At 41.9% G+C, this 17966-nt stretch overlaps 1 protein-coding gene across 1 annotated transcript in view; it reads left to right on the top strand.

Annotated features, from left to right (window-relative positions):
- EFCAB5 (EF-hand calcium binding domain 5) overlaps positions 1-17966 on the top strand; it is a 129798-nt gene that overhangs the window by 90857 nt on the left and 20975 nt on the right. Inside the window, exons 15-18 of the mRNA XM_066258326.1 lie at positions 343-557; positions 1770-1926; positions 15032-15321; positions 17680-17849. Of these exons, the coding sequence (XP_066114423.1) occupies positions 343-557; positions 1770-1926; positions 15032-15321; positions 17680-17849 (832 nt within the window). The remainder of the gene's footprint in view (positions 1-342; positions 558-1769; positions 1927-15031; positions 15322-17679; positions 17850-17966) is intronic.

The following is a 17966-nucleotide window of genomic DNA, read 5'->3' as shown; positions in this document are numbered from 1 at the left end:
TCTGCCCCCAGCAATTCCCTGAGAAGTTCTGGGTCTAATTCTCATTGGTTTATTGGGGATTATATTGCTATTATATGTGACTCATTGGCCAGGCCTATATCACCTAGCCATTCTTGGGGCAAGGATTGGGAGTTTAAGTACCACCTCACTTATATCATATAAACCGACAATGGGGAAGAGATGTTTTGTCAAAAAAGAATGGTGCTGTCCTCATGAAGTCAGCATGGATTTCTGACAGGAAAATAGTAGCAGATGTCCATTATAATAAGTGCTCAAATGTATTTTTCTTAATCTTTGAGAAAATTGTTCACTTCACTGTTTTGTATGTTTCCTGCTTGATAGAGCTACATTCAATTATCAGAAATATTCAGTCTTACAAAGAAATGAAAGGTAGGAGTGGCTTCAATGGAATTTCCTTCAATCTACTCCAGTTTGTGCAACTCCTGGAGACATTTGTTGGTGAAGATGCCCCTTTGAGTGTCAGCGAGACCCTCACCTCCTTTTTTAAGAGGGGCTATGCTGAAACAAAAGAAGAGAAAATGAATAACTTAGAAGAGGTGAGTAATACTGGTGGTTGTTTCAATGAAACAAATGAGGTCGCTATTGTAAGTAAACCTCTCCTTCAGTTCCTAGTGTGGCTCTTCTTTATAAATTTACACTATTATATATAATTTATCACTATTTCAAAGAACATGACCATTAAATAATTGGGGTTTTTTAATGGTCAAATGTTCTAAGATCCCATTCCAGAGAACTCATTCCCCGAATAATATGATTAATGGTGGCAGGAGATGGTTTATTTATTGTACAGCTTTATTTTTCCTTCAGAGTCTTGAAAAGCAGGTTCTAAGGGGCAGATATGTGTATAAGCAAAAATATGTGTGTGAGTGTGTGCATTATTTGTTTGCCGTGTGAGTACATTTAAAAGTGCACATACCTAGTGTTATCATTGTTTGAATATATATTTTTATTCATGTGCACTGCACCCAGGTAGTACATGTCATAAAAACTTACTACTTATTTAGGTGATAGGTAAATGCACATACATTAGCTGATACAAACAATTTATGTGTTCTTCTATAAAATATGTAAACTAGATTCACCAGGCATATTCAGTAATCTCATCAGCTTTATGAGTTTTCTCAACTCAATTCCAGAGTTGATATCCCTTTTGTTTCCTCAATTGCAGTTCCCCCTATTTAACCAAATGGTATATATTCACTTCCCTTTAGCAATTAAATCTTTCTAGGTATTAATTCAATTACTGTCCAATTGATGTAATTATTCTAGTAAAAAGTGAAAAAAGTAATTAATGTCAAGTTAGGTCAATGTTAAATGTAAAAAATAATTTTTGAACACAGTTGTTTTTTATTGTTTGAATACTGCCATTCATTCCCTTTCACTACAAAACACATCCCACCAATAAGCCAGGCAGAGCACCCCCTGTGTTTATCACATTTCTGAACCACTAACAAGGGAATGGAAAGGAATGAACTAGAGATTCCTGAAGAGTGTAGTCCTCTTCTTAAATTAATGTGTTTTAATCCAATGCAGAGAATGCATGTTCTTTTGGACTAGAGATGAAACAGAGAAACAGTATTTAGAGATTAAAATAAAATGTTTCATTTCCCCATCAATATCATATTTAGTCCCCAAGCAAAGCTGTTTCTATAATAAGTACTGCACTTTTGGGGGGAATAAACATACGATGCCAGCTAGTACAATAAGCAACATGTCTTCTGTGCTTTGTTATCCTATTTGCAACCTAGGCTAGACGAAATACTTCCTGGGTCCGACGAGGACTTCTCCTAGAAGCCCTCTTTCAGATGTGGGACTATGATAGCTCAGGCTTCCTGGATCTGAAGGAAGTTGATGAACTCTTGTATACATACAAGGATGGAATGGAAAAAGAATCTATGAAGACAGGTAAAAATATGACTTAAGTCCTGCTAACAACTTGGCTTCAAGTTTCCCAGTACTGTGGACATATATACCATTAAATACTGGTTGTTGTAAAACCATGAGCTACCACCCTCACAACTGCTAGTATGGCTGTGAATAGTTTGGTTTTATTGAGATATAACTGACATATAAATTTAAATGTATAATAGGTTGATTTGATACTTATATATGTGTGCAGTATCCTTATATAGTAACTATAGTCTCTATACTGTACATTTGAGCCTCAGAAATTATTCATCTTATAATTTAAGTTTGTACCCTTTGACTAATATTTCTCCATTTCCCCAGCTCCTGACAACCACCATTATACACTGTTTTTATGCATTTGGCTTCTTCAAATTTCACATATAAGTGGAATACAGTGTTTGTCTTTCTCTGTCTGACTTATTTCACTTAGCATAATGTCTTTAAGATCCATCCATGTTATTGCAAATAGTGGAATTTCCTTCTTTTTCATGGCTGAGTAATATTCCGTTGTATATACCACATTTTTTTATCCCTTCATTTGTTGATGGACACCTAAGTTGTTTCTATGTCTTGACTATTGTGAACGATTATGCAGTGAACATAGGGGTGCAGATATTTCCTTGAGATAGTGATTTTGTTTCCTTGGGATATTTACCTGGAAGTGGAATTGCTGAATCATATGGTACTTCTATTTTTAAATTTTTTTGTGTGACAGAGACAGAGAGAGACAGAGAAAGGAACAGACAGACTGGAAGGGAGAGAGATGAGAAGCATCAATTCTTTGTTGCTGCACCTTAGTTTCTTAGTGATAGCTTTCTCATATGTGCCTTGACCGGGGGGCTACAGCAGACCAAGTGACCCCTTGCTCAAGCCAGCGACCTTGGATTCAAGCTGGTGAGCCTTGCTCAAACCAGATAAGCCCGCACTCAAACTGGAGACCTCAGGGTTTTGAACCTGGGTCCTCCATGTCCCAGTCCGATGCTCTATCCACTGAGCCACAGCCTGGTCAGGCTCTATTTTTAATTTTTTAAGGAACTGCCATACTGTTTCCCATAATGACTATATTAGTTTATGCTCCCATTAAAGTACACAAGGGTTCCTCTCTTCTCCACATCCTCCCAATGCTTGTTATCTCTTGTCTTTTTTATGATGTCTATTTGAACAGGTGTGATGTAATATCTCACTATGGTTTTAAATTGCATTTCCCTGACAAGTAGTGATGTTGAGCATCTTTTTCTTTTCACCTTTTGGTCATTTTCATGTCTTTTTTGGAAAAATGTCTATTTAGCTCTTCTGCCCATTTTTTAATTAGATTTTTTTTTGGTTATTAAGTTGTATGCATTCCCTATATATTCTAGATATTAACCGCTTATTAGATATGTGATTTGAAAATATTTTCTCCCATTCTATAGGTTGCCTTTTAATCTTGTTGATTGTTTCTTTTGCTGTGGGAAAACTTTTTAGTTTGATGTTGTCCACCTATTTATTTTTGCTTTTGTTGCTTATGTAATATGGCATTTAAAATAAAAATAATTTAATCAAAAAATTGTAATGGAAAATAACAAGTGTTGGCAAATGTGTGGAGAAACTGGCCTGACCAGTGGTGGTGCAATGGATAGAGTATTGATCTGGGACACTAAAGTCCCAGGTTCAAAACCCTGAGGTTGCTAGCTTGAGAGCGGGCTCATCCTGCTTGTGTGCAGGCTCACCAGCTTGAGTGTAGGGTCATTGGCTTGAGTGTGGGATCAACATGATCCCATGGTCATTGGCTTGAGTCCAAATGTTGCTGGCTTGATTCCCAAGGTTGCTGGGTTGAGCAAGGGGTCAGGGGCGCAGCTTGAGCTCCCCCACAGTCAAGGCATGTATGAAAAGCAATCAATGAACTAAAGTGACACAAATACAAGTTGATGCTTCTCATCTCTCTCTCCCTTATTGCCTTTTTCTTTCTCAAAAAGAGAGAGAGAGAGAGTTGTGTAGAAATTGAGACCCTTGTGCATTGCTGGTGGGAATGTAAAAAATATCAGAGCAATCAGGAATAGAATACGTTGTAGAGTGCTTTGTCCAAAATCTCCACTCTACATGGTTAGATTCCTTCTGTGTACCTGGCTACCCTCAATCTTGGTTTAAAAGAATCCAAACCATTCCACAGAATCTAAACATTCTCTTCTTGTTGTATCTCTTTGCTTCTACAAGATCTGTTTTGCTTCTCAAGTCTGGCTAGCTTGCAAGTTTCTTCTGAAATTACTAATTCAACTAATTCTCCTAAATGGCTTTTTCTTCTTCTATATTATATTTTTCTCTTCTGATCAATACTTTTCAATCAAAAGCCACTGAAACTCTTATTCCAATATAATAAATTCCCTCCCTCATTTGATTAGATCCCAATATAAGCGGTTGTACTCTTCACTGGGTTTAAGGTTTTGTCTGGTGACTTTGGCATACCAGATTTCCAATTCTTAAAGTATATAATTCGCCTGACCTATGGTGGCACAGTGGATAAAGCACTGACTTGGAATGCTGAGGTTGCTGGTTGGAAGTCCTGGGTTTGCCCGGTCAAGGCACACACGAGAGGCAGCTGCTACAAGTTGATGCTTCTCGCTTCCTGTCCCCTTGTTCTCTCTCTCTCCTCTCTCTAAAATCAATGAATATTTTTTTAAAAAATAAAGTATATCATGCACAATAGAAATAATTATCAGGGTTAGTTAAGTTCTTCAGCCTTAAGTTTATCAATTGTCATGTGTTTTGTTTTGTTGTTTGTTTTTTTACAGAGATAGAGTGAGAGTCAGAGAGAGGGATAGATAGGGACAGACAGACAGGAATGCAGAGAGATGAGAAGCATCAATCATCAGTTTTTCGTTGTGGCACTTTAGTTATTCATTGATTGCTTTCTCATATATGCCTTGACCATGGGGCTACAGCAGACCGAGTGACCCCTTGTTCAAGTCAGCAACCTTGGGTCCAAGCTGGTGAGCTTTTGCTCAAACCAGATGAGCCCGCGCTCAAGCTGGTAACCTTGGGGTCTTGAACCTGGGTCCTCTGCATCTCAGTCTGATGCTCTATCCACTGCACCACCGCCTGGTCAGGCATCATGTGTTTTTTATTAACTGTCTTTTGCAAACTTTACATTATACTACTCTACTTTCTTAGACTGCATCCAAAAAAAATTTACTTAATGAAGTTTCAAAAGGCATAATGAGGTGGCTTTATAATATGGGCAAATTTCACAACACACAATTAGTTCTAAAAAATTAAAACCATGTTTTACAGAGGAAAGAGCATTACATAATAGGAGAGCTGGGTTTTAATACTGGATCTTTCACTAAATGGTCACATGAGCAAGGGCAAATTATTGAACTTCTGTAGATCCAGGTAGGCCCTCCTTTGTAAAATGAAGGGATTAGACATGATGAATTCTAGAATTTAAGAAACCTGAGGATGATGTTATAAGGATGTTCTAATATAAATGATTAAAGTACAGCAGTAGAGAGAGGTAGAAAACATAAAATGTAATGGGTTAAGCCCAGCAAATAAGAATGAAGAAAATAACGAGGAGGCAGAATCTGTTGCCAGAAGAACATGTCTGCAAGCAGGAAGAACAAATCCCTCTCTCTAAGGGTAGGCTCAAACAAAATGACTCTCCGAACACATACAGGCAGCCACCTGGCCTGTGGAGCATTGCTAAACTGAAGCCTAATGGAAGAAGAAAGGCAGATTTTGTTTCTTTAAAAAGGAAGAAAATTTTAAATTCAAACATTAGCTAATAACAGATTGGCAAATCTTTAAATAGCTCATTTGTTTGTATGTTGTTGTTTTGCCCGACACTTCTTATCCATTTTTTTGTGTCCAGGATGTAAACTTGGGGTTTAAGTAGGATAAAGTCACAGAATTAAAAATTTCTAGAAATGTTTTTGCTGGCATTCTTGAAATGGAAGTTTTCTATATGGAAGGAGCAACTTGAGACTTTTAGCCTGTAATTTCCCTTTTATCTTCCTGTCTAATATAGCCTAATCTTTTGAGCAGAGATATATCCCATATAAAAAGTTGTGGAGCCCTGGCCGGTGGCTCAGTGGTAGAGCGTCGGCCTGGCGTGCAGAAGTCCCGGGTTCGATTCCTGGCCAGGGCACACAGGAGAAGCGCCCATCTGCTTCTCCACCCCTCCCCCTCTCCTTCCTCTCTGTCTCTCTCTTCCCCTCCTGCAGCCGAGGCTCCATTGGAGCAAAGATGGCCCGGGAGCTGGGGATGGCTCCTTGGCCTCTGCCCCAGGCGCTAGAGTGGCTCTGGTCGCGACAGAGCGACGCCCCCTGGTGGGCAGAGCATAGCCCCCTGGTGGGCGTGCCGGGTATATCCCGGTCGGGCGCATGCGGGAGTCTGTCTGACTGTCTCTCTCCGTTTCCAGCTTCAGAAAAATACCAAAAAACAAAACAAAACAAAAAAAAAACCCAAAAAACCTGTGGAACATGTGACCTGTCTACACTGTAGAATTTAAGGAAATAAATTGCTCTTGTCCCATTATTTCCCATGGAGTAACTCTTTTTTTTTTCATTTTTCTGAAGCTGGAAACAGGGAGAGACAGTCAGACAGACTCCCGCATGCGCCCGACCGGGATCCACCCGGCACGCCCACCAGGGGCAACGCTCTGCCCACCAGGGGGCGATGCTCTGCCCATCTTGGGCGTCGCCATGTTGCGACCAGAGCCACTCTAGCGCCTGAGGCAGAGGCCACAGAGCCATCCCCAGCGCCCGGGCCATCTCTGCTCCAATGGAGCCTTGGATGTAGGAGGGGAAGAAAGAGAGAGGGAAAGCGCGTTGGAGGGGTGGAGAAGCAAATGGGCGCTTCTCCTGTGTGCCCTGGCCGGGAATCGAACCCGGGTCCTCCGCACGCTAGGCCGTCGCTCTACCGCTGAGCCAACCGGCCAGGGCTCCCATGGAGTAACTCTTAATATTTATTGGATATGTCCTTTAGTTTTTCTATTTGCTTTAATATATGCTTCTACTTAAGTAGGACATTTAACTCTCTTAAAATTACAATATTTTGGTGAATCATTCTGTCATTATATTCTCTTAATTGTTTAGAAAGTTTCACTAAAATATTCAGAGTGTTTCTTAAAGAAACTGAAAATTGGACAAGTAGTCTGTGTAAAATTACTGCTGTTTCTTCATTCTTTTTTTTTGTATTTTTCCGGGGAGAGACAGCCAGACAGACTCCCGCATGCTCCCGACCGGGATCCACCCGGCACGCCCACAGGGGCGACGCTCTGCCCACCAGGGGGCGATGCTCTGCCCCTCCGGGGGTCGCTCTGCTGCGACCAGAGCCACTCTAGTGCCTGGGGCAGAGGCCAAGGAGCCATCCCCAGCGCCCGGGCCATCTTTGTTCCAATGGAGCCTTGGCTGCGTGAGGGGAAGAGAGAGACAGAGAGGAAGGAAGGGTGGAGAAGCAAATGGGCGCTTCTCCTATGTGCCCTGGCCGGGAATCGAACCCGAATTCCCCGCACGCCAGGCCGACGCTCTACCGCTGAGCCAACCCGCCAGGGCCTGTTTCTTCATTCTTGAACAAGGAAACTAAGAAACTCCTCTGTCTTTCCTTGATTTCCAAACCTTGACTTTTTTTTTTTTTTTTTTTTTTTTACGGAGAGAGAGAGAGTCAGTGAGAGGGATAGACAGACAGGAACGGAGAGAGATGAGAAGCATCAATCATCAGTTTCTCCTTGCGAGACCTTAGTTGTTCATTGATTGCCTTCTCATATGTACCTTGACCACGGGCCTTCAGCAGACCGAGTGACCCCTTGCTCGAGCCAGTGACCTTGGGTCCAAGCTGGTGAGCTTTTTGCTCAACCCAGATGAACCCGCGCTCAAGCTGGCAACCTCGGGGTCTCGAACTTGGGACCTCCGCATCCCAGTCTGACGCTCTATCCCACTGCACCACCACTTGGTCAGGCAATACTTTGACATTTTTGAAGAGTATAGGCAGGTTGTTTGTAATTTGTCCTTTTAGTTTTGTGTAATATTTCCTCATGATTAAATGAAGGTTGTTCATTTTTGGCAAGAATATATAAGTGAGGCTGTGTTCTTCTCATTGAATGTTATCAGAAATCTCATGATAATGATATCTGTTAGGCTCCTCTGTTTTAAAGTTACACTTCTTTCCCTTTGTAATTAATAGCTACTTCATGGGTACTTTGAAACCATGTAAACATTCCCTTTCGAGTCAAACCTTTTGTTTATTCATTTATAACAGTATGTATTCATGGTATACTATTTTATTCAGTGGGTCGTAACACAACGCTATCATTATTTATTTTTCGATCTGTCCCTGTGTCCTCCCCTCCCGTCTTAATATTTTATTATGAAACATTTAAGACATACAGCAAAACTGAAAGAATTTTACAGTGAATATTTATATGCCCACCACCTAGATTTCTATCATTAACATTTTACTACACTTTTTTATTGTCTATCGTATAAGCACCGCGCGCTAACCGATTGCGCCACTGGAGCTTTACTTTTTATTGTCTATTTATCTCTCCATCCCTCTGTCTTTCCTTATATTTCTCTTTTTTCTGGATGCATTTCACATTAAATTACAGACATCAATACACTCCTCCCCAAGTACTTCAGCATGCATATCATTAATTAGAGTTCAATATATACTAACAGTTTTTTTTTCTTTTGAAGTAAAATTTACACATGAGATACACAAAATTTTAAGTGTACATTCACTGAGTATTGGCAAACGTGTAACCTGTGTATCCCATACCCCTATCAAGACGCAGAGCAAAAAGTTCCCTTGTGCCTCTTTTTCATTCAATCTTAACCACCCAGTCCCCAAGGCAATCACCCTTCTGGTTGTTTTCCACAACCAGATTAGTTTTAGCTTGTCTAGAACTTCATATAAATGAGATAATTTATATATATATTCTTTTGAGTAAGGCTTTTTTCACTCAGCATATATTTTTTGGAGATCCTTGCTTGCTGCATTACCAACAGTTTGTTTCTTTTTATTGCTGAGTAGTATTCCATTGTATAAATATATTATAGTTTGTTAATCCATTCTCCAATTGATAGACACCTGTTTCTAGTTCTTGGTTATTATGAATAAAGACACTAGGCATAATCATGTATAAATCATCTTATTTTGTGAATATTTGTTTTTATTTCTTTTCAATAAAATACCTAGGAGTAGAATTTCTGGGCCCCTAGCATAGGTATATCTTTAGTTTTATAAGAAACTGCCAGTTTCTTGTGTCCTTTTAAGATGTACTCACCATTCTATGAGAATCTCCTTGCTTTCTGACACAATGACATTTTCTAGGTTCATCTTATACTTTCCCTGCTCCCAGAAATCACTTCTCCCTGGTTTCTTTTCGTGGAAAGTGGTATTTAGAAGCTAAGATCAGGGTTCTCCACATGCTTATTGCTTCTAGGTCCTTAATCCAAGTTTCTCATAGGGATATGTATGTTTGTGTATGTGGTGTGTATGCACAAACATTTACATTTGTACATATTTCTGTAAGTATCTATTAATATTAAAAACGTAAGTTCACACCCATACCTCCAAGTCCAATTTAATACCACAGGGCTCATTCTGGTTTTCTCCTGTTTTGTAGCTCCTTTTGATCTTGCTCATATTATCTTAAATATATTTATAATTATACATCACATAATGACATTTCAGTCAATGACAGGCTGCATATATGACAATGTTCCCATGAGGTTATAATGGAGCTGAAAATTTTCTATCTTCTAGTGACATCAGAGCTGTTGTCACATTGTAGCACAGCATATTATTTGCATGTTTGTGGTGATCTGGTGTAAACAAACCTACTGCACCACCCTTTATATAAAAGTGTAGCACACGCCCTGGCCGGTTGGCTCAGCAGTAGAGCGTCGGCCTGGCGTGCGGGGGACCCGGGTTCGATTCCCAGCCAGGGCACATAGGAGAAGCACCCATTTGCTTCTCCACCCCCACCCCCTCCTTCCTCTCTGTCTCTCTCTTCCCCTCCCACAGCCAAGGCTCCACTGGAGCAAAGATGGCCCGGGCGCTGGGGATGGCTCCTTGGCCTCTGCCCCAGGCGCTAGAGTGGCTCTGGTCGCAGCAGAGCGACGCCCGGGAGGGGCAGAGCATCGCCCCCTGGTGGGCAGAGCGTCTCCCCTGGTGGGCGTGCCGGGTGGATCCCGGTCGGGCGCATGCGGGAGTCTGTCTGACTGTCTCTCCCCGTTTCCAGCTTCAGGAAAAAAAAGAAAAAAGTGTAGCACATACAGGCCCTGGCCGGTTGGCTAAGTGGTAGAGCCTCGGCCTGGCGTGCAGGAGTCCTGGGTTCGATTCCTGGCCAGGGCACACAGGAGAAGCGCCCATCTGCTTCTTCACCCCTCCCACTCTCCTTCCTCTCTGTCTCTCTCTTCCCCTCCCACAGCCAAGGCTCCATTGGAGCAAAGTTGGCCCAGGCACTGAGGATGGCTCTATGGCCTCTGCCTTAGGCGCTAGAATGGCTCTGGTTGCAACAGAGCGATGCCCCAGATGGGCAGAACATCACCCCCTAGTGGGCGTGCCGGGTAGATCCCGGTCGGGCGCATGTGGTAGTCTGTCTGACTGCCTCCCTGTTTCCAACTTCAGAAAAATACAAACAAACAAACAAACAAAAAGTGTAGCACATACAATTATATATAGTACATTATATATGGATAATGATAATAAATAAAATTCCTGGTTTATGTATTTACTATACTTTTTATTGTTAATTTAGAGTGTACTCTTTCTACTTATAAAAGACGTTTGCTCTAAAACACAATGCCTGTTATAGTTTCAGTTTCACACATCTCATATTTACTGTGTCTCTTGATTGCATTAGTTTCTCTTGTGCTTGACTTAATCTCAGGTTGTCACATGCTGTGTAAGAAGCAATAATAGGCAGTACCATACAACCTAGGTATGTAGCCGGCTATACCATCTAGGTTTGTATAAGTACACTTCTATAATGTTCTCACACAACAAAATTGCCTAACAACACATTTCTCAGAATGTATCGCTGCCATCAAGAAGCAAATAACTGGGCCCTGGCGGTTGGCTCAGTGGTAGAGCGTCGGCCTGGCGTGCGGGAGTCCCAGGTTCGATTCCCGGCCAGGGCACACAGGAGAAGCGCCATCTGCTTCTCCACCCCTCCCCCTCTCCTTCCTCTCTGTCTCTCTCTTCCCTTCCCACAGCCAAGGCTCCATTGAAGCAGCGTTTGCCCGGTGCTGAGGATGGCTCTGTGGCCTCTGCCTCAGGCGCTAGAATGGCTCTGATTGTGGCAGAGTGAGGCCCCAAGATGGGCAGAGCATCGCCCCCTGGTGGGCATGCTGGGTGGATCCCGGTCGGGCGCATGCAGGAGTCTGTCTGACTGCATCCCCACTTCCAACTTCAGAGAAATACAAAAAGAAAAAAGAAAAAAATTATATATATAAAAAAAGAAGCAAATAACTATTTATCTGATCAGTCTCTCTATGTAGAACTAATCTTCTATCACACTGTCCTCTCCCCCCACATTGATATCATCACTACACTTAAATTCCAATACCCTCTATCAATTGGTCCTTCCCACACAGTTTCCTCCTCACTCTCCTCAGGCTCTGAGATCCAACACCACCAGACTACCCTGCCATGTGGACGCCCTTCACACAACTCCTTAAGCTCTGGCGTTCCATGACAAGGCTTTTCATGCAGATGCCCTCCTCAGTTTACCTGGGCTTGTGACTTTCCTCATGCTGAGCACACTCTGTACCTGGAAGTCCTCATTTTGCTTGGGCTCTGATTCCCCCTGCTAGGCTGCCTTTCTCATAGACACACTCCTCACCCTGTTTACGTTCTGATTTTCCAAGCCAGGCTGTTCCTCTATTTAGATTCCCTTCTCACCCTGCTTAGGCTTAAATACCCTATGTTGGACATCCACCCCATGTGGACACCCCTTTTATCCTGCTTGGGTTCTGATACCCTAAACTAAACAGCCTTTCCACGGGGCCACCCTCTTTGCTCATTGGGCTTAAGGTTGCACTGGTGAATGGATAATGTCCTCACCCTGTTGGGCCTCATGCCCAGCCACTTCCTGCACACATACCCTCCTAGCCCACTTGGATTCTGATACTCTACTCTGAACCACCATGGCTTCCCTTGACCAGGAACAGACACTTACCTTACTCTGCCCCATCTAATGGCTTTAGGACCATATTGTTCAAGAAGAAAGGAATGAAAGGAGAAGAAGAAGAAAAACTGAAAGCAGAAGAACCCATAAGTTACTTTTAATCTAATTGGAGACTATATGAGTTAGAACCCTTTGAGTCCAAGTAATTAAAAAAAAAAAAAAAGCCAGCACCAAGTGGTTAAGCAAAAAAGGACTTTATTGCTTCATGTGATAGAAAAGTCCAGTGCTAGTTCAGAGCACAAATAGATTTGGGAATTCAAATAATGACATTAGGACAAGTATCTGCTTCTTTCTCTTTCATTCAGTCTGGCCCTGTTCTCTTCTGTGTGTTAATTCCATTTTCACACACCTTTTGGTGATCAGGCTCAATCTCATATCCTCACAGGTTTATTCAAGTCCAGTAAGACTAAGAAGGAAAATGTCTTTTTCCTAATAATTCAAGTAAAGAGTCTCGTATTAGCCTGGACTAACCCCACTACTCTGACTAGAGGACTAGAATGGCCTGACTGGCATAGATCTGAGGTGCAGGCTCCACCTCCAGACCCACAGACCCACAGGTGAAACCTCACTCAAACATATGACCTGAGGTGGGATTGGAGTCGTTTCCCCAAAACAAAATTTAGGATACAATTACCAGGAGAAAGATGAGTGGATGCTAAAGAGCAAAAATCAACAAAAGTCCAACTCCAAAAATGAGATGCTTTCACATAATAAGATGACTAAAAGAGGCAATTTTTTATTTATTTATTTTTTTGTATTTTTCTGAAGCTGGAAATGGGGAGAGACAGTCAGACAGACTCCCGCATGCGCCCGACCGGGATCCACCCGGCACGCCCACCAGGGACGAAGCTCTGCCCACCAGGGGGTGATGCTCTGCCCCTCCGGGGCGTCGCTCTGTTGCGACCAGAGCCACTCTAGCGCCTGGGGCAGAGGCCAAGGAGCCATCCCCAGCGCCCGGGCCATCTTTGCTCCAATGGAGCCTTGGTTGCGGGAGGGGAAGAGAGAGACAGAGAGGAAGGAGGGCGGGGTAGGGGGGTGGAGAAGCAAATGGGCGCTTCTCCTATGTGCCCTGGCCGGGAATCGAACCCAGGTCGCCCGCACTCCAGGCCGATGCTCTACCGCTGAGCCAACCGGCCAGGGAAGAGGCAATTTTTTTTAAGCAAGAGAGACAGACAGGAAGGGAAAGAGATGAGAAGCATCAACTCATATTTGAGGCTCCTTAGTTGTTTGTTGATTGCTTTCTCTTACATGCCTTGACTGGGAAGCTCCAGCTAAGCTAGTGACCCCTTGCTCAAGCCAGTGACCTTGGGCTCAAGCCAGAGACCATGGGGTTAAGTCTATAATCCCATGCTGAAGCTGGCAACCTCAGGGTTTCGAAACTGGGTCCTCAGTGTCCCAGGTTGATGCTCTATCCACTGTACCACCACCTGGTCAGGCGAGGCAATATTTTTTAATTGTCAAATAATTTATATAGAATGAATGCTATTATCTTTCAAGTGAAAGCACTCCTGAGGAAGGACAGATTTTGAACTTTAAGAAAGAAAGGTACGGGCCTGACCTGTGGTGGCGCAGTGGATAAAGCGTCGACCTGGAAATGCTGAGGTCGCCGGTTCGAAACCCTGGGCTTGCCTGGTCAAGGCACATATGGGAGTTGATGCTTCCAGCTCCTCCCCCCTTTCTCTCTCTCTGTCTCTCTCTCCTCTCTAAAAATGAATAAAAATTTTTTTTAAAAAAGTTAAAAAAAAAAGAAAGGTACGTATGACTTATTAATTTATAATAAATATCAAATACACTTATACATGTGCTCCAAGAGATGTACAAAAATGCTCATAGCACTGTTCATAAGAGAAAAATATTGGAAACAATCTGCTTTCCCACTGATAGGAGAATAAGTAAATTGATGGCAGGATACTTACCGAATGGCAATATTATATAGTGCTAAAAATAAATAAGTCACAGCCATAGGAACTACACAAATATATTTGGTAGCATAATATGGAAGAAAATAGCAAATTCCCAAAAACTACATATAGTATGATGTCCTTTTTCTAAGGTATACAAGTAGACAAAACTAAACCATATATTGTTTAGAAGTACACACACATACATGCATGTACACACACACACACACACACAGAATAATGCTATTAGGAAAATAAAAGGAAGAAAAAGATAAAGCAAAAGCAAAATTTCAGGTTATTGGTGTGGGGTGTGGGGAGGCATGGAGTGGAATAACAGCAGGGGCATAGAGGAAGATACAAGCTATTGGCAATGTTTAGATTTGGTGGTAGGACATGATTGTACTATAAAAAAATGAGAGAGAGATGTAGGTGCAGAAGTGTGCAAGGTATGGTCAGGGATCCTGAGTAAAATGGGATACTGAAACACAGCTTCTATATGGCACTATGGGCATATAATATTGGAAAATAAACTGGATCCAAAAAAAAACTTTGAGCCAGGGAATTGCATAATACACATGTGTTTTAATTTAATTTTATAAATATGTATTAAGCCTGACCATTGGTAATCCAATTATAAAGTGATTAATAGTGGCTTGAGATTATGAAAGTAGGAATGGAGAACAATGTTCACAAGGTACGTTGTCAAAGACTAACAGGACAGACTTAAGTGGTCTATTGGAAATGGAAGGTAAAAGGTAGGGAGGAATCAAACTTGACCCTGGAATTTTACCTGCTTAAGTGGTAGAATTAAAAAAAAAGAACTAAACAAAGCAAAAAAAAAGTAGAGATAACATAGGAGTCATCTTGAGCTTAGCATAGAAGTCACTGTGAGATGTTTTTGATATACAGTCCTTGGTTTTCCATGGAGGGCAGTTGTCAGAGACTTCAGTTCACTGTAAGAGAACAAAAATTTCCCCCACAGATAAATGAGCTTTAGGTTAGTACTTGGTTTTGTGTTTATGTCTTTTAGCTAAACTACACATCCAATTTCCAAAGCCACAGCCTGATCATGAAGTGAAGTTGTCTTCAAAACAATTTCAGAAATACATAGAATTGGTTGTATCTGAACTCAGGGGCCATGAGGATCAGGTACTGGACAGCCTGGTGGAGTTTCTGATGACTACTTTAGAAAGGACCCATATCGAGTGCCTGAGGAATAGTGCCAGACGGAAGTGGCTGCACCAAATTCAACGTGCTGCAAAGACAAGCGGGGTATCCCTGAAGCCAGTGTACACTGAGACCTTTAAAGCCCTCACACAGGTATATTTTCTAAAATAATACATACGAAGAAAAATTTCCTCACAGTAGGCTATGTTCAATGGTTGCAAAGGAGGAGCACACTAAAGTCTCTTAAAATTTACTGGGTATTGCTATAGATGTTTTAGTCTTTTTAATATATCACAATGGCCCAAAGCCTAGGAAGATGCAACTGGAATGATTGCAGGTTGGCAAAGTGGAAGCATAGAGGAAAGGTATAAAAGACTGAATTACATTTTGGGATTTCTAATTTAATTTGTGCTGAGACTCAGATAAACCTAGAACAGAAAATATACTGATTTAAAAAAAAATACCAGTAGGGAGATGTGCAAGCAGATCAAGTTACATTTCCCTTGCACGATGTTTTGGGAGTCAGTTCAAAAAGGAACTGTTTAGCCTGACAGGCGGTGGCACAGTGGATTGAGCATTGGCCTGGGATACTGAGGACCCTGGTTTGAAACCCTGAGGTTGCCAGCTTGAGCGTGGGTACATCTAGCTTGAGTGTGGGCTCACCAGCTTGAGTGTGGGGTCACCAGCTTGAGCATGGGATTATAGACATGGTCCATGGTCTCTGGCTTGAGCCCAAAGGTTGCTGGCTCGAAGCCCAAGGTTGCTAGCTTGAAGCCCAAGGTTCCTGGCTTGAGCCTAAGGTCACTGGCTTGAGCAAAGGGTCACTGGCTCAGTTGGAGTCCCCCAATCAAGGCACATATGAGAAAGCAATGCACTAAGGTGCCACAACTATGAATTGATGCTTCTCATCTCTCTACCTTTCTGTCTATTCCTGTCTGTCTCCTGTCTCTCCATCTCTCTCTCTAAAGAAAAAAAAGTTTAAATCATAAAGTTATTATAAAGTGGAATCCAACATCACACAATTTTTCATAGCACTGCCTAGAAACAAGCTGAGACTATTACAGAATCCTGTCACTTAAAACAGATGGCCTGACGGGCCACTGTCCACAGCTTTGCCACCCCCTCAGAGACTCCTGGCTTGCTGCTCCTCCCAGATGAAAATAGCATGGCTATCATCTACACATATCATGGAGTGCATTGACCCAGGCATCTATGTCATTCGGCTCAGCTAAACAGGAACACTTAATTATTGGAATCATCTCCTAAATGGCTGAAGTTTTTAATGCAGGTTGAAATGATGTGACTAGGAACAGGAGACCAATTAAGAAATAGAAGTATTACTCCAACTTGCTTCAGAGATCTGCAGTACCCTCAGATAAAGCTCACTACATTTTTATTAGTGACTATCTAGATCTTTTATGTAGAAAAAGAGAAATAAAGGCAGAAGAAAAAGGCATGAAAAGCAAATCCAAATATGTAGAAAGAGGAGACAAATATCAAGGAAAGTGTCTCTAATGTCCCCCAGTTTATAAACATGTTCAATATATGTGTTAATACATAATGTTATAAGTAACATAATAATATTTTAGGTACAGAGAATTTTCAGTCATTTCAATTAGAAATTGTAATTGCATAAAGTCTGCAATCTGGGGCCCCAAGAAATACTTTCCTAAAATGACATAAATGTCATAGCCAATCTACGTTAAGAATTCCTTGAGAGCATTTTTTCCATGTTCACATCATAGTAGATGGTAGATGGTTAAGAAATGAGTGAAATGAAGCCATCTTTTTGCCCCGGCTCTCTAAAATAAATACTTCTAGATAAAGCCCAGACAATATGACTATAGATCAAAGGGAGGGAAGATAGAGAGACAGACTCTTGCATGCGCCCTGACCAAGATCCACCCAGCAACCCCCGTCTGGGGCCAATGCTCTACCCATCTGGGGCTATGCTTGCAACCGAGCTATTTTTAGCACCTGAGGTGGAGGCTCCATGGAGCCATTCTTAGTGCCCAGGGCCAACTTGCTCAAATCATTCGAGCCATGGCTGTGAGAGGAGAAGAGAGAGAGAGACAGAGACAGAGAGAAGGAGGAAGGGTAGGGGTGGAGAAGCAGATGGTCACTTCTCCTATGTGCCCTGACTGGGAATTGAACCTGAGACATCCACATGCCAGGTTGACACTCTACCACTGAGCCAACTGGCCTGGGACAGGATCCAAGTTTTGTTTTTTGGGGTTTTTTTAGGATCCAAGTTTTAAACTTCTAAATTTGAGTAGACGTTGAGTTTTGTTTTTTGTGTTGTGTTGTTTTTTTTTGTAAACCAGTCAAGTCAAGTTTGGGAAACAGCTGTGGTGTCAGCCTTTTTCTCACTGTTTGTGAATGGTAATATCTTTGTTACTTATTCATGAAAATGAAATTATTGGTGTCAGAGGCACAAACTGGCTAATGAAGGGAAACATGATTAAGAGAATAGCTATTGGCAAATACATGATCAGAAACATTTTGCTACAGGATGCTCAAGCCCATGGAAATAAGATGATCAGTGCTCACATTTCCCTCTTAGAAGAAAACCAACTATTGCCTTATAGAGGGACTGTTCTATTAAGGAACGTAGCTTGTACTTTAGATGATGCTCCACTTGTACTGAACAAAGTGCTCTACAGGGACATGAAGGGAATCAGGTAAGAATTTCTTGAAAAGGTTGGTTTCACCCTTCTAAAAACATAATAATTCCCTTCCTGAAGTAATCTAGCATTGAACTCCTAGTTACAGTTCAATGCTAGAGTTAGAACTGCCCC

Source organism: Saccopteryx bilineata, chromosome 2 (genome assembly GCF_036850765.1).
Source record: "Saccopteryx bilineata isolate mSacBil1 chromosome 2, mSacBil1_pri_phased_curated, whole genome shotgun sequence".
In the NCBI taxonomy this organism is placed as follows: domain Eukaryota; kingdom Metazoa; phylum Chordata; class Mammalia; order Chiroptera; family Emballonuridae; genus Saccopteryx; species Saccopteryx bilineata.
Note: the sequence above shows the minus strand (reverse complement) of the source record. Positions and strands in the feature narration are given on the sequence as shown.